General features: G+C 43.6%; 1 protein-coding gene across 1 annotated transcript in view; it reads left to right on the forward strand.

The window, feature by feature from the left end:
- Positions 1-204: 204 nt before the first annotated feature.
- The window catches only part of LOC123997462 (kinesin-like protein KIF14), a 54,065-nt gene continuing 27,032 nt past the window's right edge, over positions 205-27,237 (forward strand). Inside the window, exons 1-23 of the mRNA XM_046301729.1 lie at positions 205-285; positions 592-1,733; positions 1,929-2,183; positions 2,514-2,601; positions 2,700-2,798; positions 2,951-3,003; positions 3,100-3,130; positions 3,829-3,936; positions 4,668-4,784; positions 6,919-7,037; positions 9,229-9,401; positions 9,836-9,983; positions 10,126-10,189; positions 10,630-10,814; positions 11,305-11,407; positions 11,540-11,697; positions 11,881-12,028; positions 14,856-15,147; positions 15,472-15,565; positions 15,777-15,918; positions 16,261-16,364; positions 17,471-17,574; positions 19,110-19,340. Coding sequence (XP_046157685.1) covers positions 709-1,733; positions 1,929-2,183; positions 2,514-2,601; positions 2,700-2,798; positions 2,951-3,003; positions 3,100-3,130; positions 3,829-3,936; positions 4,668-4,784; positions 6,919-7,037; positions 9,229-9,401; positions 9,836-9,983; positions 10,126-10,189; positions 10,630-10,814; positions 11,305-11,407; positions 11,540-11,697; positions 11,881-12,028; positions 14,856-15,147; positions 15,472-15,565; positions 15,777-15,918; positions 16,261-16,364; positions 17,471-17,574; positions 19,110-19,340 — 3,841 coding nt within the window. The 5' untranslated portion in view covers positions 205-285; positions 592-708. The remainder of the gene's footprint in view (positions 286-591; positions 1,734-1,928; positions 2,184-2,513; positions 2,602-2,699; positions 2,799-2,950; positions 3,004-3,099; positions 3,131-3,828; positions 3,937-4,667; positions 4,785-6,918; positions 7,038-9,228; positions 9,402-9,835; positions 9,984-10,125; positions 10,190-10,629; positions 10,815-11,304; positions 11,408-11,539; positions 11,698-11,880; positions 12,029-14,855; positions 15,148-15,471; positions 15,566-15,776; positions 15,919-16,260; positions 16,365-17,470; positions 17,575-19,109; positions 19,341-27,237) is intronic.

Raw genomic sequence — 27,237 nt, forward strand, 5'->3', positions numbered from 1 at the left:
ACAGTAGTTTTGGAATTGTTAGTTAGATTACTTGTTGGTTATCACTGCATTGTCGGAACTAGAAGCACAAGCATTTCGCTACACTCGCATTAACATCTGCTAACCATGTGTATGTGACAAATAAAATTTGATTTGATTTTTGATTTGATCTACCTTTTAAACACAGGCTCTGCATGTATTTAATTCTGCTGTGGACGGTGACGTAATATGTGTCTAGCCAATAGCACACCACTGATAGGAGTTTGAAATCGACGCGGGGCAGATGTCAACCACTACAGTGAAATGGTAAACAAACTCCGAAGAAATGGTTAAATTATTCGGTTTTGAGAAGGAGCTGGCAAATATAAATGTGAATGTCCGAATTATATTAACGTTTCACGTTTACTTATTAAATTGATCAGATTATCATTTTCAACTTTGCAATGTGTTATGGACAGTTAGCTAACGTTAGCTGGCTAATTTAGCTAGCTAAGCTAACGTCGTACACCAACTAAACGACCAAATAAAACCGCATGCATTGTTGTCTAGCCAGCTCATGTCCGAATGATCCATTTCTTAATACAACTAACGTTAACTTTAAACTTTTTGCAGGGGAAGATGTGCACTTTCATTGACTTGTCTACAGGATAACGTTGGTAACATTTTTCTTTTGGAGTTGACGAAAGTTTGTAATACATTTATTATTCTTTTAAAAAAATAAACTCAGCCATGTCTTTATATTCGACATCAGCGAAAAAGCACACCGCTTTTTATGACCGTTTCTTGACATCAAGGGTTCCTGACACGAAAGACCAAAAAGCTGCGCGAGGAATGATCAAAGGGGAGGATACGAAATTATTGACATTGGATAAAACCAAGGAGATAAACACGACCTATTTGAACTTTGCACTGTCAAAAACCGGAGGTCAGAGGAATGGCACCCCCGGTCGAGGGCGTCTCACTCTACAGAGGAAAACGGGTACGAACGGCGACACTGTGATGAGTGAAAATACAATGGAAATCACTCAGAATAAGACACCGGTACCCGAGAAAAGACTCACGTTGCAACGCAGAACCAGGACAGGTTCAATTGACAAAAGCGCAAGTAATGACACCAGCAAAGCAACAGAGAGCTCGAGAAAACACTGCGTCAGCGGTACCGACTCTCAACATTACAAAGTTCTCTCTGAATCAAACCCTCGAACGCCTGTTAGTGCAGTTGTATTGCGGTCATTCAGTCTGAGGGACAAAGGAGTCAAACTATTTGCACCAAAACAGCCAGTAGTCCCGGGTAAAGTAGATGTGACAAAACCCGAGGATCATACCAGAACTTTTTCAACACCCACAAAAATGACTCCATTTGAGAAAATCACAGCAAAGAAGGATGCCTTTGAGAGGTTGGCTGGGAAAGAGATCCCAAAAGTGGTGGCAGAAAAAACGGTAGGCCTAGAGAGGCCGAAGACACACTCACAGGTGACTGTGGAAGCTGCAAAGCCTGTTGCAACTCCCCATACGAACAAGTTTCTGGTCAGTAGTCAAAGAGCAAACATGACCTCCAACTTGCTGCCCGGGCAGGTGAGAAAGTACTCAATCCATGGCGACCTGACCATGGCTAGGTCCTCGACTCCTGCGCCTACCTTCTCCACCGAGCTTTTGCTCCCACCCAGTGCGATGCTAAAGCACGAACAGGGTACCCTGAAAATGGAGAACAGTGCCGTGACAGTTGCGGTCAGAATGAGGCCATTCAACACCAGGTATAAATATGTAGCATCTGCTTGTGATGAATTGTTAATTGAAATTGCATTCAGCCAGCTCTTAATGACATTTTTATTGTTTGGAATAAATATTGCTGTCTTTGAACTTGTATTCTACTAATTTGTTTCTACAGTTATCCATAAATAGTGACTTAAATAATGACAATGAAATATATGCCTTTCATTCATATTCAGGGAGAAGACTGAGAAAGCATTGCAGGTGATCTTCATGGATAACCAGGAGACTCTTGTTCAACATCCAGACACCAAGCAGAGCTACTCCTTCACTTATGACTTCTCCTTCTGTTCCGTCGACAAAAGCGACCCCGGCTTTGCCAGCCAGCAGATGGTGTATGAAAAACTAGCAAAGCCACTTCTGGAGAGGGCCTTTGAGGGCTTCAACACCTGTCTGTTTGCATATGGCCAAACTGGATCTGGGAAGTCTTACACGTAAGGCTCACTCCCACAACTTGAAGTAACACTCAAATCGTATAATGTATTGGTTCTAATGCAAGGTTTCCCAAATTCGGTCCTGGGCCCCCACCTGGGTGCATGTTTTGGTTTTTGCCCTAGCACTACACAGCTGAATCAAAGCTTGAAGATGAGTTTGTTATTTGAATGGGCTGTGTAGTGCTAGGGCAAAAACCAAAATGTGCACCCAGGGCTAAGATTAGGAAACCCTGGTCTAATGTAATGTTCCTTTGTGACGCAAGCCTGGTAAACCGTGGTTGCATCCATATGTTCAATTGGACTATATGTTCTTCTGTTACTCTCCTGAAGTATGATGGGTGTTGGGGAAGAGGCAGGTGTAACACCAAGATTCTGCGAGGAGCTCTTCTCTAGGCTGTCTGTGGTTGATAATCAGGAGGTACCCTATTAGCTATTAATTCAGATAATATTCCCACCAAGTTGCACATATTGTTGACTCTGTTCAGTTATTTTTATGTGGCTGTCGATGTATTACAGGTTACATGTCATCTGGAGATGAGCTACTTTGAGGTGTACAATGAGAAAATCCATGACCTGCTCATTGCCAGGAATGAACAAAACCAAAAGAGGTGGCCTGTGAGTAGGACAAACTCCCTATAACCTATATGAATTGATACATGACATTTCAATCCTGACATTTCTATTGAATGGCCCTATGATCTGTGTTGTTTCTCAATGCCATTTTACATCAATGAGCTTAGTAATGACCAAATGCTCTGTTTTTGTAGTTAAGGGTGAGGGAACATCCAGTCAACGGGCCTTACGTTGCTGAGCTGACAACGTGAGCAAACGTACTCTTTCCATTCTTATCTTGTGAAATGTAATGATGGATTGCTAGTCTTATGGATTCACTCACTGACTATATGTTTGCTCACAGGAATGTGGTGAGCTCCTATGCGGACATTCAGGTAAGTTGCTTTGCAGACACAATTTCTTAATACTGGGCCACGTTCAGTTGCCAAACATTGTTGAACGTTGCAGATAGAAATGCCATTAATAGCCTCTCGAGTGGCGCAGTGGTTTAAGGCACTGGGTTCGAGTCCAGGCTCTGTTGCAGCCGGCCGCGACCAGGAGACCAATGGGGCGGCACACAATTGGCCCAGCGTTGTCCGGGCTAGGGGAGGGTTTGGCCGGCAGGGATGTCCATGTCCCATCGGGCACTAGCGACTCCTGTGGCGGGCCGGGCGCAGTGCACGCTTACATTGTCGCCAGGCTGTAGTACAGTGTTTCCTTTCGACACATTGGTGCGGCTCTCTTCCGGGTCAAGTGAGCCTTGTGTTCGTTTGTGTTTTGGACGACACACTGCTCTCGACCTTTGCCTCTCCCGAGTCCATATGGGAGTTGCAGCGATGAGACATGACTGTAACTACCAATTGGATACCACGAAATTGGGGAGAAAAAAGGGGTTAAAATACAATAAATTCCATTAATAGAGCTGACGTGATCCCTTACTCTACATGACAGAAAGGCATGTCTGTCTACATGGCATATTTCTATCTGAACGTTCCAAAACGTGTCCTGCTGAACCCGTCCATGATATGTAGCGAGCTCTTACCACTTTTGAACACTGCTCAGTAAATATGTGGTGAATACACACTCTTGCCAGGGTTGGCTGGAGCTTGGGAACAAGCAGCGAGCCACTGCAGCCACGGGCATGAACGACAAGAGCTCCCGATCCCACTCCGTATTTACGCTGGTTATGACCCAGACCAAGGTGAACCTCCCCGCCCTGTCTCTTTGTGTGTGTATGCTGTCAGCGTTACTTTGTTCATCAAAATGCATATTATCCACCCACTGATGACGATCTGGGTCTGTTTGTCTTGTGTCCTTTGTGTTTGTGGTTCTTCGTGTTTCTGTTTTTATGCACATTTGTTTCATTTGTGTGTCGCTCATCTCCTTTTCTGTTTGAATACACACATACAGCTAACTGCCAAAATAAAGGAAACACAAACATAAAGGGTCTTAATAAGGCAACCACAATCCAAAACAGCTTCGATGCACCTTGGCATAGATTCTATAAGTGTCTGGAACTCTATTGGAAGGATACGACATCGTTCTTCCACAAGAAATTCCATAATTTGATGTTTTGTGTTTGGAGGTGGAAAACACTCAGGCGTTGCTCCAGAGACTCCCATAAGTGTGCAATTGGGTTGAGATCTGGTGACTGAGACGTCCATGGCATATGGTTTACATAATTTTCATGCTCATCAAACCATTCAGTGACTGTTCTTGCCCTGTGGCTGGAAGCATGGTCATCTTATGGGACCTTAGTAGCTCAAATAATGGCCTGCCCAGCATTTTTATATATCACCCTAAGAATGATGGGATGGTAATTGCTTAATTAACACCTACTTTGTATCCCTCATTTACTTGAGTGTTTCCATTATTTTATCAGTTACTTGTATGTTTCGTGTGTGTGTGACTGTTCTCCCTTTGTCTGTGTAGACTGAGTTTGTGGAAGGGGAAGAACATGACCACAGGATCACCAGCAGGATCAACCTGGTGGACTTGGCCGGCAGCGAACGCTGCTCCTCAGCCCAGACCAGCGGAGACCGCCTCAGGGTAAGCACTTGTAGTTGGACTTGATTTCTTCATCCCGCTCTCGCTGACCTCTTGTCCGACTCCCACCCGCTCCTGCAAGAACTGGTTCTGAACCCGAAGGTTTGAGTGAAATAGAAAAGGAGAGCGGACATTTGCACTTGACTCGATATACTTTTTGATTGACTTTAATGAGCGGGATGATTTGCACACAGTAAAATAAATGTGTTATAAATATTTATGTCCAGTCAATGTTGGAGCCTAATTATAGCCTAGCTATCATATGTTTAGGAAGTTAATTTCCTTGAATATACAGCCTTGGGCAAAAGTTTTGAGAATGACACATAAATGTTCACAAGGTTTGCTGCCTCAGTTTGTATGATGGCAGTTTTCATATACTCCAGAATGTTATGAAGAGTGATCAGATGAATTGCAATTAATTGCAAAGTCCCTCTTTGCCATGCATATGAACTGAATCCCCCAAAAACATTTCCACTGCATTTCAGCCCTGCCACAAAAGGACCAGCTGACATCATGTCAGTGATTATCTCGTTAACACATGTGTGATTGTTGACAAGGCTAGAAATCACTCTGTCATGCTGATTGAGTTTGAATAACAGACTGGAAGCTTCAAAAGGGGTGTAGTGCTTGGAATCATTGTGCTTCCTCTGTCAACCGTGGTTACCTGCAAGGAAACACTTGCCGTCTTCATTGCTTTGCACAAAAAGGGCTTCACAGGCAAGGATATTGCTGCCAGTAAGATTGCACCTTAAAATCAACCATTTATCACATCATTAAGAACTTCAAGGAGAGCGGTTCAAATGTTGTGAAGAAGGCTTCAGGGCGCCCAAGAAAGTCCAGCAAGCACCAGGACCGTCTCCTAAGGTTGATTCCGCTGCGGGATCGTGGCACCACCAGGACAGAGCTTGCTCAGGAATGGCAGCAGGCAGGTGTGAGTGCATCTGCACGCACAGTGAGGCGAAGACCTTTGGAGGATGGCCTGGTGTCAAGAAGGGCAGCAAAGAAGCCACTTCTCTCCAGGAAAAACATCAGGGATAGACTGATATTCTGCAGAAGGTACAGGGATTGGACTGCTGAGGACTGGGGTAAAGTCATTTTCTTTGATGAATCCCCTTTCCCATTGTTTGGGGCATCCGGAAAAAAAGCTTGTCCGGAGGAGAGAAGGTGAGCGCTACAATCAGTCCTGTGTCATGCCAACAGTAAAGCATCCTAAGGCCATTCATGTGTGGGGTTGCTTCTCAGCCAAGGGAGTCGGCTCACTCAAAATTTTGCCTAAGAACACAGCCATGAATAAAGAATGGTACCAACACGTCCTCCGAGAGCAACTTCTCCCAACCATCCAGGAACAGTTTGGTGACGAGCAATGCCTTTTCCAGCATGATGGACACCTTGCCATAAGGCAAAAGTGATAACTAAGCGGCTCAGGGAAGAAAACATTGATATTTTGGGTCCATGGCCAGGAAACTCCCCAGACCTTAATCCCATTGAGAACTTGTGGTCAATCCTCAAGTGGCGGGTGGACAAACAAAACTCCACAAATTCTGACAAACTCCAAGCAAGAATGGGCTGCCATCAGTCAGGCCCAGTGTGGCCCAGAAGTTAATTGACAGCATGCCAGTGCGGATTGCAGAGTCAACACTGCAAATATCGACTCTTTGCATCAACTTCATGTAATTGTCAATAAAAGCCTTTGACACTTATGAAATGCTTGTAATTATACTTCAGTATTCCATAGTAACATCTGACAATAATATCTAAAGACACTGAAGCAGCAAACTTTGTGGAAATTCATATTTGTGTCATTCTCAACTTTTGGCCACGACTGTACAACTAGGTTCTGCTTTTCCGCCTATGCATATAGCCTTCAGGCTATTTAATTGAGACGCACATGGGTCATAGGCGCAACAACGAGAGAAAGACGATTTGCAGGCATAGACAAATGTGTTATCAATATTTATTTCAATGTCGAAGCGTAAAATATAGCCTATCCTATATTAGGAAGTGAATTTCCTCAAAGACATTTCCCACTATTTGTCATTTATTTTTTGCAAAGTTCAAAACCAGTCAAATTGGAGCCAATCTGTTCTCTCTATCAAATCCATCCAGCCTAACTGTATCCTATTCCCCTGTATCCCAGGAGGGTGCCAGCATCAACAAGTCGCTGCTGACCCTGGGGAAGGTGATCTCTGCCTTGTCAGAACAGGCCCAGACCAAGAGGAAGGTCTTCACTCCCTATAGGGACTCTGTGCTCACATGGTGAGTAAGAGAAACTTCACTGACAGGCTATAAAGAGTTGAATTCTTGTTATACAAACAATTGGGATGGGCTGAATTCCATTATCAAGTTAGAGAGATTTAATTGAAATGGAATCGACCCTTACCTTGCCACACCACAGTATTGTAAACTACAAACATATTTCATCAAGCTTTTGAAACTAATGAGAAGGAGATATTGAGGTTTAGAATCCTCAATAGAAACATTGGTACTATTTAACATGGATTAACTATGCGGGGATAAGATCATGGTTTGTGTTGTTGGCAATGCCACTACCTGTACAACATTTACATTTACATTTAAGTCATTTAGCAGACTCTCTTATCCAGAGCGACTTACAAATTGGTGCATTCACCTTATGACATCCAGTGGAACAGCTACTTTACAATAGTGCATCTAAATATTTTAAGGGGGGGGGGGGTGAGAAGGATTACTTTATCCTATCCTAAGTATTCCTTAAAGAGGTGGGGTTTCAGGTGTCTCCGGAAGGTGGTGATTGACTCCGCTGTCCTGGCGTCGTGAGGGAGTTTGTTCCACCATTGGGGAGCCAGAGCAGCGAACAGTTTTGACTGGGCTGAGCGGGAACTGTACTTCCTCAGTGGTAGGGAGACGAGCAGGCCAGAGGTGGATGAACGCAGTGCCCTTATTTGGGTGTAGGGCCTGATCAGAGCCTGGAGGTACTGAGGTGCCGTTCCCCTCACAGCTCCGTAGGCAAGCACCATGGTCTTGTAGCGGATGCGAGCTTCAACTGGAAGCCAGTGGAGAGAGCGGAGGAGTGGGGTGACGTGAGAGAACTTGGGAAGGTTGAACACTAGACGGGCTGCGGCGTTCTGGATGAGTTGTAGGGGTTTAATGGCACAGGCAGGGAGCCCAGCCAACAGCGAGTTGCAGTAATCCAGACGGGAGATGACAAGTGCCTGGATTAGGACCTGCGCCGCTTCCTGTGTGAGGCAAGGTCGTACTCTGCGGATGTTGTAGAGCATGAACCTACAGGAACGGGCCACCGCCTTGATGTTAGTTGAGAACGACAGGGTGTTGTCCAGGATCACGCCAAGGTTCTTAGCACTCTGGGAGGAGGACACAATGGAGTTGTCAACCGTGATGGCGAGATCATGGAACGGGCAGTCCTTCCCCGGGAGGAAGAGCAGCTCCGTCTTGCCGAAGTTCAGCTTGAGATGGTGATCCGTCATCCACACTGATATGTCTGCTAGACATGCAGAGATGCGATTCGCCACCTGGTCATCAGAAGGGGAAAGGAGAAGATTAATTGTGTGTCGTCTGCATAGCAATGATAGGAGAGACCATGTGAGGTTATGACAGAGCCAAGTGACTTGGTGTATAGCGAGAATAGGAGAGGGCCTAGAACAGAGCCCTGGGGGACACCAGTGGTGAGAGCGCGTGGTGAGGAGACAGATTCTCGCCACGCCACCTGGTAGGAGCGACCTGTCAGGTAGGACGCAATCCAAGCGTGGGCCGCGCCAGAGATGCCCAACTCGGAGAGGGTGGAGAGGAGGATCTGATGGTTCACAGTATCGAAGGCAGCCGATAGGTCTAGAAGGATGAGAGCAGAGGAGAGAGAGTTAGCTTTAGCGGTGCGGAGCGCCTCCGTGATACAGAGAAGAGCAGTCTCAGTTGAATGACTAGTCTTGAAACCTGACTGATTTGGATCAAGAAGGTCATTCTGAGAGAGATAGCGGGAGAGCTGACCAAGGACGGCACGTTCAAGAGTTTTGGAGAGAAAAGAAAGAAGGGATACTGGTCTGTAGTTGTTAACATCGGAGGGATCGAGTGTAGGTTTTTTCAGAAGGGGTGCAACTCTCGCTCTCTTGAAGACGGAAGGGACGTAGCCAGCGGTCAGGGATAAGTTGATGAGCGAGGTGAGGTAAGGGAGAAGGTCTCTGGAAATGGTCTGGAGAAGAGAGGAGGGGATAGGGTCGAGCGGGCAGGTTGTTGGGCGGCCGGCCGTCACAAGACGCGAGATTTCATCTGGAGAGAGAGGGGAGAAAGAGGTCAGAGCACAGGGTAGGGCAGTGTGAGCAGAACCAGCAGTGTCGTTTGACTTAGCAACAAGATATCCTTATGAAATTGCGAGAGGTTGGTAAAGTCAGTTTGTGAAGTAAGTCATTTTGTCGAGAGGTAAACTGAATGTTGTTTGTGTCACCCGTGTGTCCAGGCTGCTGAAGGAGAGCCTGGGTGGAAACTCCAAGACGGCCATGATCGCCACCCTGAGCCCGGCGGGCAGCAATGTGGAGGAGAGTTTGAGCACGCTGCGGTACGCCAAGCAGGCCCGCATGATCATCAACGTGGCCAAGGTCAACGAGGACACCAACGCCAAGCTCATAAGAGGTCAGCCTCGCTCTCCCTCGCCATGCCATCACCCATCTCTCTGTCTTTCTCGCTCTCGTTTTCCTATCTATCCATCACGAGATTGAATTAGGTAGCCCGGCTCTAACCTTGCCTTCGGGACATAGTTATACACTGTCACTTTACACGGGGCTAAGTCAACTGTCATACAGGTATTATTGAAAGGAGATAGCTGCACCACATTTGCAAATACTTTATTTGACCACGGAAGGGGAAACAGTGCAGAGATTGAGACCATCTACCTTCTGTGGTGTATCACCATATTTTGTCTATTAAAGGGTAGGTTGCAAGAATAAGTTGTCTTTTGACATCATACATGTGATTGTTATGAACAAAAGCTCATACAAAATGGCTCCTCACTTTTCTGTTTTGGTGACAATTTAACAAACAATGTCGTTTGTGTCTTCGTTTACTAGAGCTGAAAGCTGAGGTGGAGAAGCTGCGGGCTGCTCAAATGAGCTCTCAGGGCATCGAGCCGGAGAAAATTAACCTCTTCCAGCAGGAGATCTTAGCTCTGAAGAGCCAGCTAACCCAGCAGGAGAGGGAGATGGCCGAGGCCCACAGGTGACCACCATACAACTTCCACACGCCTTAGGCACTAGTACCAGAGAGGGTCTGATCTAGGTAGAAAAATATGAAAATGGGTCCGAACAACTGTTTTAGTCTTGGTTTGTTACTTTAATCTGATTCCTTTATCTCTTGTCAGAGCGTGGAGAGAGAAGCTGGAGCAGGCAGAGAAACGCAAACGTGAGGAAACCAAAGAATTACAGGTCAGTTTTAGTTTGTTATAAGTGGAAAATGACCTTGAGCTTCATTACTAGGGTTGCAAAGGGAGGGTAGGGTATATTACTCGAGACTTTTTAAGTTAACAGTAAAGTACCAGAATTTTGTTAACTTTCATGTTTTAATTTCATCAGATGACATCTTGTGGCCTTTTTGTGTACTTCAGATTATCACAGATGTCTGTAATTATCTCTGGCCCTCTGTGGCCTTATCACATGTAAAATAATCAAATAATAATGAAAAAGCTGTTATCCTATATATAAACCAATTTAGTGAATACCATTGGTGTTTAATATGAGGGTTTCAGCAAAAATGATCCTTAATATATTTTTAACACCTTGTATTAAAAACATTGTCTATTGTACATTTTTTCAAAGTCAATTCCTTCCTATATTTGTCTGCTTCCCTCTCCCTGTCTCCCTCTCAGAAAGCGGGCATCACGTTTAAGGTGGACAACCGGCTGCCCAACCTGGTAAACCTGAATGAGGACCCGCAGCTGTCGGAGATGCTGTTATACATGATTAAGGAGGGACAGACCAAGGTCGGCCAGCACAAGTCAGCGTCCGCCTACGACATCCAGCTGTCTGGGGCCCTTATTGCAGACCACCACTGGTGAGGAGAACCGACCCACCTCTTTGGTTTAAATTAGTGTCTTTTAAAAAGGGGAAGGGGAAGGGAGTGTTGGCTTTGGGGATGACCAGTGATTTTTTTATTTATTCCACCTTCTATTTAACCAGGTAGGCCAGTTGAGAACAAGTTCTCATTTACAACTGCAACCTGGCCAAGATAAAGCAAAGCAGTGTAACAAAAACAACGCCGAGTTACACATGGGAAAAACAATCGTACCATAGCCTCGTATAGCCTACTAATGAGTCCCGTCTGTCACTTGCTTATATTTTAATGTTTGTTTGGCATGAAATAACTTTATTCCAGTGTAATTTTGTCATCGTTCTTGACCTGTCGGTCCTTCTGTCTGTAGATTTGTTCTTTCTTCTCCAGGTTATTTAATAGGAAACACCTCTATTCCAGTGTCCTTTTGTTGTCATTCTTGTATGGTTTCAGTTGCGTTATGGCTAGAATTGACTAAACTGTTCCTTTCCAGTGTAATTTCCAATGTGAATGGTGAAGTCAGCATCATCCCCATAGAAAACGCCAAGACCTTTGTCAACGGGAACCTGGTATCTGAGACTACTGTCCTGCATCATGTACGTATTGTGTACACACATACGCTGAATAATAAAAAGCACAAGGTACAATATTAGAAACCTGACTGTGAGCTCAATCATGAATCACTCACGTTTAAAAAAATATTTTTTATACATCTCTGTGTTTTCTAGGGTGACAGGGTGATCCTGGGCGGCGACCATTACTTCCGCTTCAACCACCCGGCAGAGGTGCAGTCTGGGAAACGCGTGTCATGCTGGACGGGCGACGGCGTTGGCCATAAGGACTTTGAGTTTGCCAAAAATGAGCTGCTCTCCGGGCAAAGAGCGCAGTGAGTCGACCACAAGATTCAGAAACGATTGCGATATGATTCCTGTCACACGTCAATGTGAATAACTGAAAGTCTCATGCGTACTGGATGAAAATATTTTTAGATGATCACATCGATGATGCAATACTGCACTTGTTCGAAAACTTGTTAATGCAATTAGGAGGCCATTTTGTTTCTTTCTAGACTGGAAGAGGAGATCGAGGAGGCCAGGCTGAAGGCCAAAGAGGAGATGATGCAGGGGATCCAGGTGGCCAAAGAGATGGCCCAGAAGGAGCTGTCTGACCAGAAGACTCAGTATGAGAACAGGATCAAAGCCCTGGAGAGAGAACTGGTACGCCAACCATGGCTTTACGCCAACCCATGGCTTTACGCACATGTAGGACTAATGTGTGAATGAAAACACTGACAAATCTCGGCCACTGCCTTCATGTTCACATCAGACCTTATGTAAAGTACCATGGTGTCTTCACTGTCTTGTATAAAGTGAGTCATTTGGTGTAACGGTGTAATGTCAGGGCTACTGAATTGACCAATGACCAGCTAAATCAGACTCACCACAAGTGTTGGCTACTTATCCGGCATAGTCACTCGGAGTAACATTTTGTAGTCATAGGGATACCACGGTAGGGTTTTTTCTGCATAGAAAAGTATTGGGTGGGCCGCTTAAGTGTTTTCTCGGTCCAACGTTGGCCACGCCCAGCGCCTAAGTCCCATTTTGATCCAGAAAAAACCCTGCAACGGTGTAACATTTTGTAGTCAGTCATTCAGTATACTGTTTTGTGGTCATCTGCTCCAATTGCTGACAGATTTGAATGCGAATGTAAAAATAATCAGCAAAAACAATATACAATTTTATTGGTCACATACACATGGTTAGCAGATGTTAATGCGAGTGTTGCGAAATGCTTGTTCTTCTAGTTCTGACAATGCGGTAATATTTAACAAGTAATCTAACAAATTCACAACAACTACCTTATACACACAATGTAAAGGGATGAATAAGAATATGTACATATAAATATATGGATGGCCGTGCAGCATAGGCGAGAGGCAGTAGATGGTATAGAATACAGTATATACATATGAGATGGGTAATATAATATGTAAACATTATTAAAGTGACTGGTGAAACCTTTATTAAGTCCATTTATTAAAGTGGCCAGAGATGAGTCAGTATGTTGGCAACAGCCTCTCTGTTAGTGATGGCTGTTGAACAGTCTGATGGCCTTGAGATAGCTGTTTTTCAGTCTCTTGGTCCCATCTTTGATGCACCTGTACTGACTTCGCCTTCTGGATGATTGCGGGGTGAACAGGCAGTGGCTCGGGTGGTTGTTGTCCTTGATGATCTTTTTGGTCTTTCTGTGACATCTGGTGCTGTAGGGCAGGTAGTTTGCCCCCGGTGATGCGTTGTGCAGACGGCACTACCCTCTGGAAAGCCTTGCGGTTGAGGGCGGTGCAGTTGCCTTACCAGGCGGTGATACCGGGCGGTGATAGACGTTTGTGAGTGTTTTAGGTGACAAGCCAAATTTCTTCAGCCTCCTGAGGTGGAAGAGGCGCTGTTGCGTCTTTTTCACCACGCTGTCTGTGTGGGTGGACCTTTCCAGTTTGTCTGTGATGTGTACACGGAGGAACTTAACTTTCCACCTTCTCCACTACTCTACCATCGATGTGGATCGGGGGGTGCTCCCTCTGCTGTTTCCTGAAGTCCACGATCATCTCCTTTGTTGACGTTGAGTGAGAGGTTATTTTCCTGACACCACACTCCGAGGGCCCTCGCCACCTCCCTGTAGGCCTTGTCGTTGTTGGTAATCAAGCCTACCACTGTAGTGTCATCTGCAAACTTGATGGATGAGTTGGAAGTGTGCATGGCCACACAGTCATGGGTGAACAGGGAGTACAGGAGGGGGCTAAGAACGCACCCTTGTGGGCCCCCAGTGTTGAGGATCAGTGGGGTGGAGTTGTTTCCTACCTTCACCTGGGTGTGGCCCGTCAGAAAGTCCAGGACCCAGTTGCACAGGGCGGGGTCGAGGTCTAGATACCCATTTTCGCGCCGGAGATGTTTCAATCTCTAGACAAAAGTCTGTACGTGATTACGTTAATGCACACAATTACTTTTATGCTTAAATTCCCATGTACTGAACAAAAAATACAAGTTAAATGGGTTTCTATTGCATTTTCAACTGTAATGATGGATTTCCCACAAATGTTGCGTTACATAGCGAACAGCTTGCAGATACAGTTCGAGTAGGCTACCTACATGATGAGATTATTAAGAGTGGGATCATTTTGTATTTGTCAAACAGCAGCCAAGCATCGATCATGTCACCAGAATAAGACCCTTGATATTTAATTGAAAGGAGCATCAAGCTCCTCGTGCACTTTCACCACCCTGTGAAGTTTATCTGTAGCTTAATAACCTGCATGCTTTCCTGAGTCGTAGTGGGCGGACCACAGAACATATAATCACGTGACTCAAGTTTATTTCAATATGATGGTTATTATATCAATATTTGCGCATACATTATGCCATTTCTAGCACAATACATTTTACAGACACAAAAAGATCCCACCTTGTCTACTGTGTTTTGTCGACATTTTGAAAGTTTATAGACAAATTTGGTGTTTCCATCTGGCCTTGTGATTTTTTTTTTTTTTTTACCTGACCATGTCCTTTACTTGATTTTTAAGGTTAGGTGTAACATTTTGTAGTCATACAACGGTGTAACCTGAGAAGTTTGCTTTTTAACAACCAAATCTCTGCGCTTTTCCGTTTCTCAAAAACAAGTGAAATTGCAAAAAAAAGTGTCTGGATCCTTCTATAATCCTTTTATGCTGTTGTATTTTCAAAATCTGCACAGGTTTCAGATTTCTGTGGTGACATCACCATGTGGTAAATTGGTTAATAGACAACTTAACTTTCAACGAATAACAGCTAGTTTTCAGTTTTCCCCACGCAGACCACTCTAGACAGCCCTAGCAAAATTCTTGCTTGAGAAAGATTTTTTTGCTAAAAAACTACTTTTGCCCTCTTTTCATGGAAATCTATTACAGTAATGTACTTAATTGTTTGTTACACAGAAATGATTTGATACATAAAACGACTGCATTAGGCCTGTAAGACCTTTTACTCATTGACAATGGTGCTTTCCTTTCCCCAGGAGGAGGAGAGCGAAAGGAAGCGGTGTCAAGAGATGGACCAGCAGCGGGTGGTCTCCAAGATGGAGGAGCTGCAGTTTGCCAAGGTGGAGCTGGAGCAGGAAGTGGACACGCACAAGACACGTCTCCGCCTCCACATGGAGGCCCAGGCCACACGGCAGGCCATGGCCGATCACGGTGTCCGACAGGCCAAGGTGGTGGAGGCCCTCGAGGCAGAGAAGAGGAAGATCGGCAAAGACCTTGAGGAGATGCAAAGGAAAGTGGCGCAGAAAGGAAGCCAGACTCTGAAAAACGGTAAACCATTGTTGGGAATTTTCATCTTCGGGTTGTATTCATGAGGAAACGGACCGAAACTAATAGCTAGCACTGTGTTGTAAAGATAAGTGTCGTTTCCATTACGTCACAGCATGGTTCTAGTGTTGTAGCTAGTTACAGTTCTGATGACCTGGTGTGTGTTCATTAGTCCACACCATAGCAAACTGTAGAAAAACTTTTTTTTGCAAAGGAAACAAGAGTTTCTATTGGACAAACTTGGTTACATCCCTCCCAGTTTGGTTCTGTTTGCTTTCGTTTTGTCCCTAGGAAATACACTAATGCTCTGTGGTCTGTTGTCTTAAGTCCCTCCACAGTGGGACGCCATGAAGTTGTCTCTGATGATCGAGGAAGCCAACAAGATCAGTGACAAACTCATGAAGAACACAGTTTTCAGCAGGTACGAGCGGCGAGAATCTATATTAAATATTTATATGAAATAGTCCTTTTGTTTTGTTGCATATTGAGATATTACTGTAGATCCATCTATCAGGAAATTATCTCTCTTGTTTTATTTAATTGAATCTTTATTTGGGCAGGGTGGGGTCTCATTGAGTCCAAGGTCTCTTTCTCTTCCTTTTTAGATGAATTCTTATCTTCACTGTTTTTAGAAACGAGGGGTCTGGGAAGGAGGGCGGAGGGGGAAAGGGAGAGCTGCAGGTCCAGGTGCAGAACACCAAACTGGGCATCTCCACCTTCTGGAGTCTGGAGAAATTCCAGAGCAACCTGGCCGCCATGAGGGAACTCGACCAGGTCAGTAACAGTCATTTGAGTTATTCCTTGCTACTAATGCATATGTTGTCCATCTGAATATAAAGAGCTGTGTTGGGTGCATTTTTATTCAAATGTGGATACTCTCTGGTTAATCTAGTTGGTAGTTATCATACCACTATCAAGTCGATTTAGACTGCATTCTCCCACCCTGTTTGTCTCACACTCAATCAGTGGAACAGTCAGTCCACCCTTTGTGGATTTTGCCGATGCACACCTAATTTACAAAACGCTTGTTTATGCATGCGTTCCTGTAATTTCTCATTTAAGATGAATAAATGAGACTGGGGTTAAACTGAGCAGTCATTTATTCTCCTTCCCCAGGGGGACAGCAGCGCCTGTAAAGATGACGTGTTTTACGACCCCAATGATGAGTGGGAGCAAGATATATCGGCTTCCTCAACCGCCTCCTCCTTTTCACGCAGAAGGTAATTTCTATTGTGCATCCCAAATGCCACCCTATTCTCTATATAGTACACCACTGTTGACCAGGCCCTATAGGGCTGTGGTCAACAATAGTGCACTATGTACAGAATAGGGTGCCATTTTGGGACACAAACCTAGTCTCTACTCTTCATTCTCTCTATCCTCCTCAATTGAACTCTCATGCAAAAATGTGTCAGAACTAAGTTGAATATGATGAATGTGGAAAACTGTGTTTTTGAGCTCACTTGAGTGAACATAGAAAACTATCATTCGTTGAACATATGGAACGTGTTGGATATTTTTTTTTTCTTCTACAGCGCTCGTATTGATATTTCCACTCTGTTGATTTACTACTTGGCACATCCTGGAAGTTCAATGTATCATTTTTCTTCACCTCAGTGTGAAATAACCACACAGAAACATTTCCCTAATTTTTTCCCCTCGCGGCAACTTTTTTTCCCCCCGTGAATTTTTTTTTGTTGGCTATGTTTATGGGCCTGGTGGTGCCTGCAGTGAAGGAGAGGAGGCCAAAGGAAACATGGAAACCATCTCGGTCTCTCTCGCTACTCACTCTCACTACTCACTCTCACCTGAATCCTCTGGAGTCTACCCTGAACCCACTAGCAGCCACAGCTCTAGTGCCCTGTTTATATATATATATATATATATCTCTCTGTCGGTCTGGCTGTGTGTGTGTCTCTGTCTCCCGTAGGCCTGCTTTTTCTGAAGTGTTCACCCCCCGTCATGGATTTTAAAAGCTTTGGATTTTCTGAAAGCCTTAGCTGGAGGGAATTCACCATTGACGGGAGTTTACAAAGTGTGGGTAATTGGGACGCTGCCCGAGAGAACACTCACATTTTGCCAATCAATGTTTGGCTCTCAATTATTTTAAATGGCCTCCTCCTCTGCTCCTGTCTCCTCTCCTTCATCTGCACTGATATGATAACAGGATAGGTGAATGAAATGTAGCTGGTGCGTGGTGCCTATCAGACCTGAATTTGCTTTCACGTCAGTGAAAGTTGGGGCAATGCTGTGTTAGACTGTTGAGATCCATTCCAAGACACATTAGTCATGTGTGTTTTTTGTTGTTTGTTCCCCAACATTATAGGAGCAGAAGCCTGTTGAAGAGCAGGAGGATTTCAGGGCGTCTCTATGAAATCCGAGTACACCCTAGTCAAAGCCTTCATAACAGTAACACCTCACAGTCCTCTGGTATGTGTGTTGTGTTGTGCGGTCCTGTGTGTGTAAGACACTGAAGTACTTTTAGTTTCTTTTCCAGGCTACCGTATATGGAAATGAAAGAATGGTATAACATTAGGTGTCAAATAAAAATGCAGTGCCTTGCAAAATTTTTCATCCCCCTTGGCATTTTTCCTATTTTGTTGCATTACAACCTGCAATTTAAATGGATTTTATGTAATGGACATACACAAAATAGTCCAAATGGGTGAAGTGAAATGCAAAAAAATAACTTTAAAATTTTTTTAAAATGTAAAAATTCTAAATTCTAAAATGTAAAAAACGAAAAAGTGGTGCGTGCATATGTATTCACCCCCTTTGCTATGAAGCCCCTAGCTGGTGCAACCAATTACCTTCAGAAGTCACATAATTCGTTAGATTGCGCACAGGTGGACTTTATTTAAGTGTCACATGATCTCAGTATATATACACCTGTTCTGAAAGGCCCCAGTCTCTGCACCACTAACACCCCTTATTGTTCAAACACCACTAATCAAGGGCTACCACCAAGCAAGGGGCACCATGAAGCTCAAGGAGCTCTCCAAACAAGTCAGGGACAAAGTTGTGGAGAAGTACAGATCAGCGTTGGGTTATAAAAAACATCTGAAACTTTGAACAATAAGGGGTGTTTGCCAAAAGGCATGTGGGAGGCTCCCCAAACATATGGAAGAAGGTACTCTGGTCAGATGAGACTAAAATTGAGCTTTTTGGCCATCAAGGAAAACACTGGGGCAAACCCAACACCTCTCATCACCCCGCCATTCTCACCGTGAAGTATGGTGGTGGCAGCATCATGCTGTGGGGATGTTTTTCATCGGCAGGGACTGGGAAACTGGTCAGAATTGACGGAATGATGGATGGCGCTAAATACAGGGAAATTCTTGAGGGAAACCTGTTTCAGTCTTCGAGATTTGAGACTTGTACGGAGGTTCACCTTCCAGCAGGACAATGACCCTAAGCATACTGCTAAAGCCACACTCGAGTGGTTTAAGGGGAAACATTTAAATGACTTGGAATGGCCTAGTCAAAGCCCAGACCTCAATCCACATTGAGAATCTATGGTATGACTTAAAGATTGCTGTACACCAGCGGAACCCATCCAATTTGAAGGAGCTGGAGCAGTTTTGCCTTGCAGAATGGACAAAAATCCCAGTGGCTAGATGTGCCAAGCGTATAGAGGCATACCCCAAGAGACTTGCAGCTATAATTGCTGCAAAATGTATTGACTTTGGGGGATGGAAGTTATGCATGCTCAAGTTTTCCGTTTTTTTTTTGTGTCTTATTTTCTTGTTTGTTTCACAAAACATATTTTGCATCTTCAAATGATACAAACCCCCAAATATCGATTTTATTTCCAGGTTGTAAGGCAGCAAAAAAGGAAAAATGCCAAGGGGGGTGAATAATTTCGCAAGCCACTGTAGGTCTACAGTTATAGCTCCCGTAGTCCACGTGGAGTTTCCTTCATATTCCATGTAATTATTTTGGAGACTTGTCTGTCTCTGTTCCAGGTCTGATGGGTGTGGCCAAAACGCCCTCGTTGCACCCCAGCTCATTAGATTCCACCCTGCCGGGGATCTGCAAAGATTTGATTGGCCAGATGGTGGGCCAGCTGCGTGGGTGTCACAGCTACGAGGAGAGCATGGCAGACAGGCTGAGCTCTGACCTCTACTGTGTGTACACAGCCGTGACGACCATCTCCGGCCTGTACGATGGCCTGGACGATGACTGTCAGGAGAGTGGTAAGTCTGCATCTCAAAATTCACAATTTTCCATGCTTCAATGTTCCATGGCTCAGTAGGTTATGTGCTTGCAACACCAGGGGCCGGTTGCACCAGTTGATTGTAAGTGGTTTGTAAATCTATGTTCTAAGCTGGACCTAAAAATTATATCTGTTGCACCACCTGGGCGTAAACACTAATACGAGCTATGCCTAGGCGTTGATTCTACACCTTGTAGGGAGCAGTCGTGTGGTGTTAAATTGGAATCTTCATCATGATATGCACAGAAAATAATACATCTATATTTTCGAAAGGATGAGAGTCTCGTGTTCATATTTCACAAACTCCGTGGGCTTTTGAGCACGAGTCATTAGCAAAATAATACACTTCATTTATGCTACAAAATAGCATGACGAATGTGTCTGATCAGATATTAGCAAACTAATAGAGGAGCTGCCTCCACTTATTTGCCCAGACAGAGATCAAATAACCAGATAGAGATTCGGTGAATCAAAATTACATTGATTAAAAGACGAGGGCTTTTAGTCTGGGATATAGCCTGGGCTACTATGTGAGTGAAGAGAAATATAATCACACCTTATACGCTAGCTTAGGCTATAACATTCTTGCAAAATGTCCTGATAACACTGTTAGACAAACAAATTAGACGAATCCACAGGCTTGTTTCAAAGAAGCGCTATAACGCTGTCCCAATCATAGCGGTGCTGAAATTATAGTTGACCACACACGGCTATTGCTTCAGTAGAATGGCGCCGGAGAGGATGGCTGATGTTTTATGTGCTCCTAACCGACTGTGCTATTTTGTGCATTTTTTTGTAACTTATTTTGTACATAATGTTGCTGCTACCGTCTCTTATGACTGAAAATCAAGATCAAGATTATCCTACCGAGGGGACATTAAAAACGGTAATATCTTATGTTTCACTGAGTCGTGACTAAACGACGGTGGGTAAAATATAGAGCTGGCGCGATTTTCCATGCACCGGCAGGACAGAGAAGCTACGTCTGGTAAGACGAGGGGTGGGGGTGTGTCTACTTGTCAATAACAGCTGGTGCGCAATGTCTAATACTAAAGAAGTCTTGAGTACCTTATGATAAGCTGTAGACCACACGATCTACCAATCGTTCTCATCTATATTATTCCTAGCCATCTATTTACCACCACAAACCGATGCTGTCACTAAGACCGCATTCAACAAACTGTATAAGGCCATAAGCAGACAAGAAAATGCTCATCCAGAAGAGGTGCTCCTAGTGGCCGGGGACTTGAATGCAGGAAAACAAATCAGGAACCAGAGGGGAAAAAAAACTCTAGACCACCTTTTCTCCATACACAGAGATGCATACAAAGCTCTACCCCTGCCCTCCATTTGGCAAGTCTGACCATAATTATATCCTCCTGATTCCTGCTTACAAGCAAAAACTAAACCAGGAAGTACCAGTGACTCGCTCAATATGGTAGTGGTCAGATGATGTGGATGCTTCGCTACATGACTGGTTTGCTAACACAGACTGGAATATGTTCCGGAATTCATCCAATGGCATTGAGGAGTATACCACCTCAGTCATCGGCTTCATCAATAAGTGCATCTACGACGTCGTCCCCTCAGAGACCGTACCAGAATCCATGGAGTACATGTACATTTACAAAGCCGGATTACCAGGACATGTACTCAAAAGCATGCATGGACCAACTGGCAAGTGTCTTCACTGACATTTTCAAACCCTGCCTTAGACCCACTCCAACTTGTATATCGCCCCAACAGATCCACCGATGATGCAATCTTAATCGCACTCCACACTGCCCTTTCCCACCTGGACAAAGGGAACACCTATGACAATGCTGCTCATTGACTACAGCTCAGTGTTCAAAACCATAGTGCTCACGAAGCTCATCACTAAGCTAATGACCCTGGGTCTAAACACCTCCCTCTGCAACTGGATCCTGGACTTCCTGACGGGCCGCCCCCAGGTGGTAAGGGTAGGCAACAAGACGTCTGCCACGCTGATCCTCAACACTGAGACCCCGTCAGAGGTGTGTACTGATCACCGACAACGATGAGACAGCCTATAGGGAGGAGGTCAGAGATCCGGCAGTGTGGTGCCAAGGACAATAACCTCTCCCTCCAGTGTGAGCAAGACAAAGGAGCTGATCATGGACTACAGAAAAAGGCGAGACGAACAGGCCCCCATTAACATCGACGGGGCTGTAGTGGAGCGGGTCGAGTGTTTTCAAGTTTCTTGATGTCCACATCACCAACAGACTATTATGGTCCAAACACATCAATACAGTCGTTAAGAGGGCACGGCAACAACTTCCCCCCCCTTCAGGAGAATGAAAATGAGTCATGGGTCTCCAGATCCTCAAGTTCTACAGCTGCACCATCAAGAGCATCCTGACTGGTTGCATCACTGCCTGGTATGGCAACTGCTCGGCATCTTGACCATAAGGCGCTACAGAGGGTAGTGCGTACGGCCCAGTACATCACTGGGGCCAAGCTTCCTGCCATTCAGGACCTATATACTAGGCAGTGTCAGGAAAGCCCAAAAAATGGTCAGCGAGTCACCCAAGTCATAGACAGTTTTCTCTGCTACCGCACGGCAAGCGGTACTGGAGCGCCAAGTCTAGTCCTTAACAGCTTCTACCACCAAGCCATAAGACTGCTGAACAATTAATCAAATGGCCACCGGGCTATTTACGTTGACCTCCCCCATTTGTTTTGTACACTGCTGCTACTCGCTGTTTATTATCTATGCATAGTTACTTCATCCCTAGCTCGACTAGCCTGTACCACCACACATTGACTCTACCGGCACTCCCTGGATATAGCCTTGATATTTTGTTAATTTTTATTCTTTTTTACTTTAGTTTATTTGGTAAATATTTTCTTAACTCTTTCTTGAACAGCACTGTTGGTTATGGGCTTGTAAGTAAGCATTTCACGGTAAGGTTGTGTACACTTGTTGTATTCGGCTCGTGACAAAGTTAGATTTGAAAGTATTTAAAACGTTTGGATGACTAAGAGTTTCATTTAAGCAACAATATGATAAATTGCATTTGTGTACTTTATTGCAATATTTTTGTCATTAATTTCCACAGTAATTATTGATTGATTAATCCAGTTGCGTAGCATTGGGCTTTGCAAAGTGATGGAACATGCCTCGCGAAGTTTATATGGTAAGGATGGTAACAGCCTAGTAATGGGCGCTGCCTAGCAACCATCATTATGAAGCATCAAATCTCATGAACTTTCATTGCTTACGCCGGAATTAGCTATGACTAGTCATATTTTTGGTTGGTTGGTGCAACGGATGTAAATTCTGATCCCAAAGTCGGAACCTCAACACCCGACCAAGCATGTAAGACTAGCTTTTTTTATGCCCAACTGGTGCAACCATCCCCAGGGTTGTAAGGTTAAAGTATATCTCACTGTCAATGTTGAGTAGAGGTCGATCGATTTAATCAGAATGGCCGATTTTAATTAGGGCCGATATCAAGTATTCATAACAATTGGAAATCTGTCTTTTTGTTTGCCGATTTTAATTTTTGTATTTTTTATATATACCTTTTATTTAACTAGGCAAGTCAGTTAAGAACAGGTTAACTGCCTCGTTCAGGGGCAGAACGACAGATTTTCACCTTGTCAGCTGGGGGATCCAATCTTGCAACCTTACAGTTAACTAGTCCAACGCAATAACGACCTGCCTCTCTCTCGTTGCACTCCACAAGGAGACTGACTGCCTGTTACACGAATGCAGTAAGCCAAGGTAAATTGCTAGCTAGCATTAAACGTATCTTATAAAAAACAATCAATCATAATCACTAGTTAACTACACATGGTTCATGCTAGACAATATCTAGTAATATCGTGTCCTGCGTTGCATATAATCTGACTGAGCGGTGGTAGGCAGAAGCTGGCGCATAAACGTTCATTCAAACAGCACTTTCGTGCGTTTTGCCAGCAGCTCTTCGTTGTGCGTCAAGCATTGCGCTGTTTATGACTTCAAGCCTATCAACTCCCGAGATTAGGCTGGTGTAATCGAAGTGAAATGGCTCGCTAGTTAGCGCGCGCTAATAGCGTTTCAAACATCACTCGCTCTGAGCCTTCTAGTAGTTGTTCCCCTTGCTCTGCATGGGTAACGCTGCTTCGATGGTCGCTGTTGTGTTGCTGGTTCGAGTCCAGGGAGGAGCGAAGAGAGGGACGGAAGCTATACTGTTACACTGGCAATATTAAAGTGCCTATAAGAACATCTAATAGTCAAAGGTTAATGAAATACAAATGGTATAGAGGGAAATAGTCCTATAATTCCTATAATAACTATAACCTAAAACTTCTTACCTGGGAATATTGAAGACTCGTGTTAAAAGGAACCACCAGCTTTCATATGTTCTCATGTTCTGAGCAAGGAACTGAAACGTTAGCTTTCTTACATAGCACATATTGTTCTTTTACTTTCTTCTCCAACACTTTGTTTTTGCATTATTTAAACCAAATTGAACATGTTTGATTATTTACTATTTTTTTAGGCTAAATTGATTTTATTTATATATTATATTAAGTTAAAATAAGTGTTCATTCAGTATTGTTGTAATTGTCATTATTACAAATAAAAAAAATACAAATCAGTATTTTTTTTGGTCCTCCAATAATCGGTATCGGCGTTGAAAAATCATAATCGGTCGCCCTCTAGTTGAGAGAACTGTAAGTTTCTCTCCCATTAATCATGAATGTGACCCTGGTCTTATACACCTATAGTAAAGTCTTTGTCAGTGCTTGGCACTCCTGAAATAACAGGTTTAAGCCCACAGTGCCTTCAGAGTATTCACACCTCTTGACTTTTAAAAACATTTTGTTGTTACAAAGTGGGCTACACAAAATACTCGGTCAAAGTGGAAGAGAAATTATAACATTTGTGAAAAATAAAACGATCTTCATTAGATAAGTATTCACACCCCTGAATCAATACATGTTAGAATCATCTTTGGCAGCAATTACAGCTGTGAATCTTTCTGGGTAAGTCTCTAAGAGATTTGCACTCCTGGATTGTATTTGCACAGTCTTAAATAAACAATTATTCAAGCAGCATACCACCCTGCATCCAACTGCTGGCTTGCTTCTGAAGCTAAGCAGGGTTGGTCCTGGTCAGTCCCTGGATGGGAGACCAGATGCTGCTGGAAGTGGTGTTGGAGGGCCAGTAGGAGGCACCCTTTCCTCTGGTCTAAAAGAAATACCCCAATGCCTCAGGGCAGTGATTGGTGACATTTTCCTGTGTAGGGTGACGTCTTTTGGATGGGACATTAAACGGGTGTCCTGACTCTGTGGTCACTAAAGATCCCATGGCACTTATTGTAAGAGTAGGGATGTTAACCCCGGTGTCCTGGCCATCATACCATCATGGCCACCTAATCATCCCCAGCTTACAATTAGCTCATTCATCCGCCCTCCATCCCCCCTTCTCAGACAACTTTCCTGGTAAAATAAGGCTAATAATCGCTGTCCTGATATCCAGAAGCTCTTTTTATTGCCAAGAGTATGGTGGCGGAAACATTGTGTAAAGTAAGTTGCGGGAAAAAAAACACATGCCACAAATAGTTAGGTGCCCATAACACGTCTGCCATGTCTTCCGGTGTCACCTTGGAAAGCTAAGGACATAAAGTTAATTTCTTTGACACATTTTTTACAGCTGTACTTTAGTGCCTTATTATAAACAGGATACATGTTTTGGAATATTTTTTATTCTGTACAGGCTTCCTTCTTTTCACTGTTTTTTAGGTTAATATTGTGGACTACCTACAATGTTGTTGATCCATCCTCAGTTTTCTCCTATCACAGGCATGAAACTAACAATTTTCTACAAATCAAATTGTATATTTCACATGCTTATTAAACAACAGGTGTAGACTAACAGTGAAATGCTTACTTATGGGCCCTTCACAACATTTAAAAAAAATAAAAAAAATAACAAGGAATAAATAAAAAAGCTCTTTTCGGTCGGTCTGACAACTTAGTTTGGAAGGACGCCTGTATCTTTGTAGTGACTGGGTGTATTGATACACCATCCAAAGTGTAATGACTTCACTATGCTCAAAAGGATATATTTTTGCCATCTACCAATAGTAGCCCTTCTTGGCGAGGCATTGGTAAATATCACTGGTCTTGTGGTTGAATCTGTTTGAAATTCGCTGCTCGACTAAGGGACGTACAGAGATGGTATTGATTTCAAAAATCATGTTAAACACTTATTGCACAGTGAGTTCATGCAACTTATTGTGTGACTTGTTAAGTGCAATATTACTCCTGAACTTTAGGCTTGCCATAACAGGGGTTGAATACTTGTTGACTCAAGCTTTTCATGTTTAATTCATTTGTAAAACGTTCTAAAAACATTACCCTAATTCAAAGTGGAATTATGTATGTAGGCCAGTGATGCAAAATCTCAATTTAATCCATTTTAAATCCGGGCTGTAACACAACAATGTGGAAAAAGTCCAGGGGTGAAAATACTTTCTGAAGGCACTGTATATGTTATCCTCCTGACACTTCAGACAATAGGCAGCAGTGTGCTGTGGGTGTTTTCTTGAAAAACTCATTCTTGAAACAATTCTGCTGCGGATAGACAATGTTTTCCACCTCTAATATGTGGGTGAAGGAATCTCTGTTGTAAGTGTTGTCACCAATAGTGCTGGGTGATGTCAACCTTTGTCCTCATAAAACCTTGATTGACAATTTTAATTTTTTTACTCTGCTAAAACAACTGTTGGGCTGTTGCGCGATTTAAAAAAATAAAAAATACAGATCTCTATTGCGTGAAATATACGAATCATGACGTATATTTGTGCTTTTTTCAACACTTGTAACTGCCATTTCCTGCAATCTAGAGCAAAACGTTTTCTGAAATGGTAACAAATGAAGTATGTGTATATATACAGTGTACAACTTTTGTTTTTTACAGAGTTGCGCAGGCAGTCCAAATGCCCCACCTGTTTTGAGCCCCACTATTCTGTCCTGGAGTTGCCTTCCCATACCAAAACTAGACAGATAGCTAACAACTAAGTCTTCAATAAAACTCCCAAGGCGTGACTTTTCTTGAATGACTATATTGTAAATGTTTGTTGTGAAACTGCAAAATACAGAAAATAATATACTTCATTATTTGATTCACATCGACATACTGTAACTGTACATTATACACGTGCCAAGGTACCATGTATCTGGCATGATGCCAAACCAGATAGCTGGTTGCTAGTCATATGGTAATTGGCTAACTCCTTCGATTACTCTAATAATGTGCAACCACCTCTGTACAATAACAAAGCATATTACACTAGAAACAGTAACAAAAGTTCAGTATTGTAACGACCCTGAGTTTATAAGCGCGGAAATGGACTCTGCCGCACGAGCATGCTTTTGCGGCACATTCGATAGCGTGCCGGACCTCGGGCTAGAAGGTCAAGGGTTCGAGACCTGCTCCCTGCCTGTTTCATTACAGTATGTTTTACAATTTGTTTACATGACGCACGAGCAAAGTAATACAGCTGACGGCATACATGAAAGACTTTGTGTGAGTAAATGCAAACAACTAACATTGGTAAGTAAGCAATTCTATCAATAACAAGATTATCATCACTAGCAATATGCTTTCATCGAATTTACAAACATTTTCTGAGGCTGAAGCGTGACAAGAAATGACTGCACTGAAAGACCTGCACCGTAGAGTTGTTTTTAGCTACTTTGCGTGCTGAACGACTACTCTAACTTCCTGTTTCTGTACAGTCTTTCTAAGTACCAGAAAGCTCCACTAGGGGGCGATAAACACAAAGAAAACCCATCTAACCACTGTAATAAAATCATCTGTTACCGTCTAACAGGAAGACAGCACACCCACCTTTTTTTAT

This window comes from Oncorhynchus gorbuscha, linkage group LG15, assembly GCF_021184085.1.
Source record: "Oncorhynchus gorbuscha isolate QuinsamMale2020 ecotype Even-year linkage group LG15, OgorEven_v1.0, whole genome shotgun sequence".
NCBI lineage: Eukaryota > Metazoa > Chordata > Actinopteri > Salmoniformes > Salmonidae > Oncorhynchus > Oncorhynchus gorbuscha.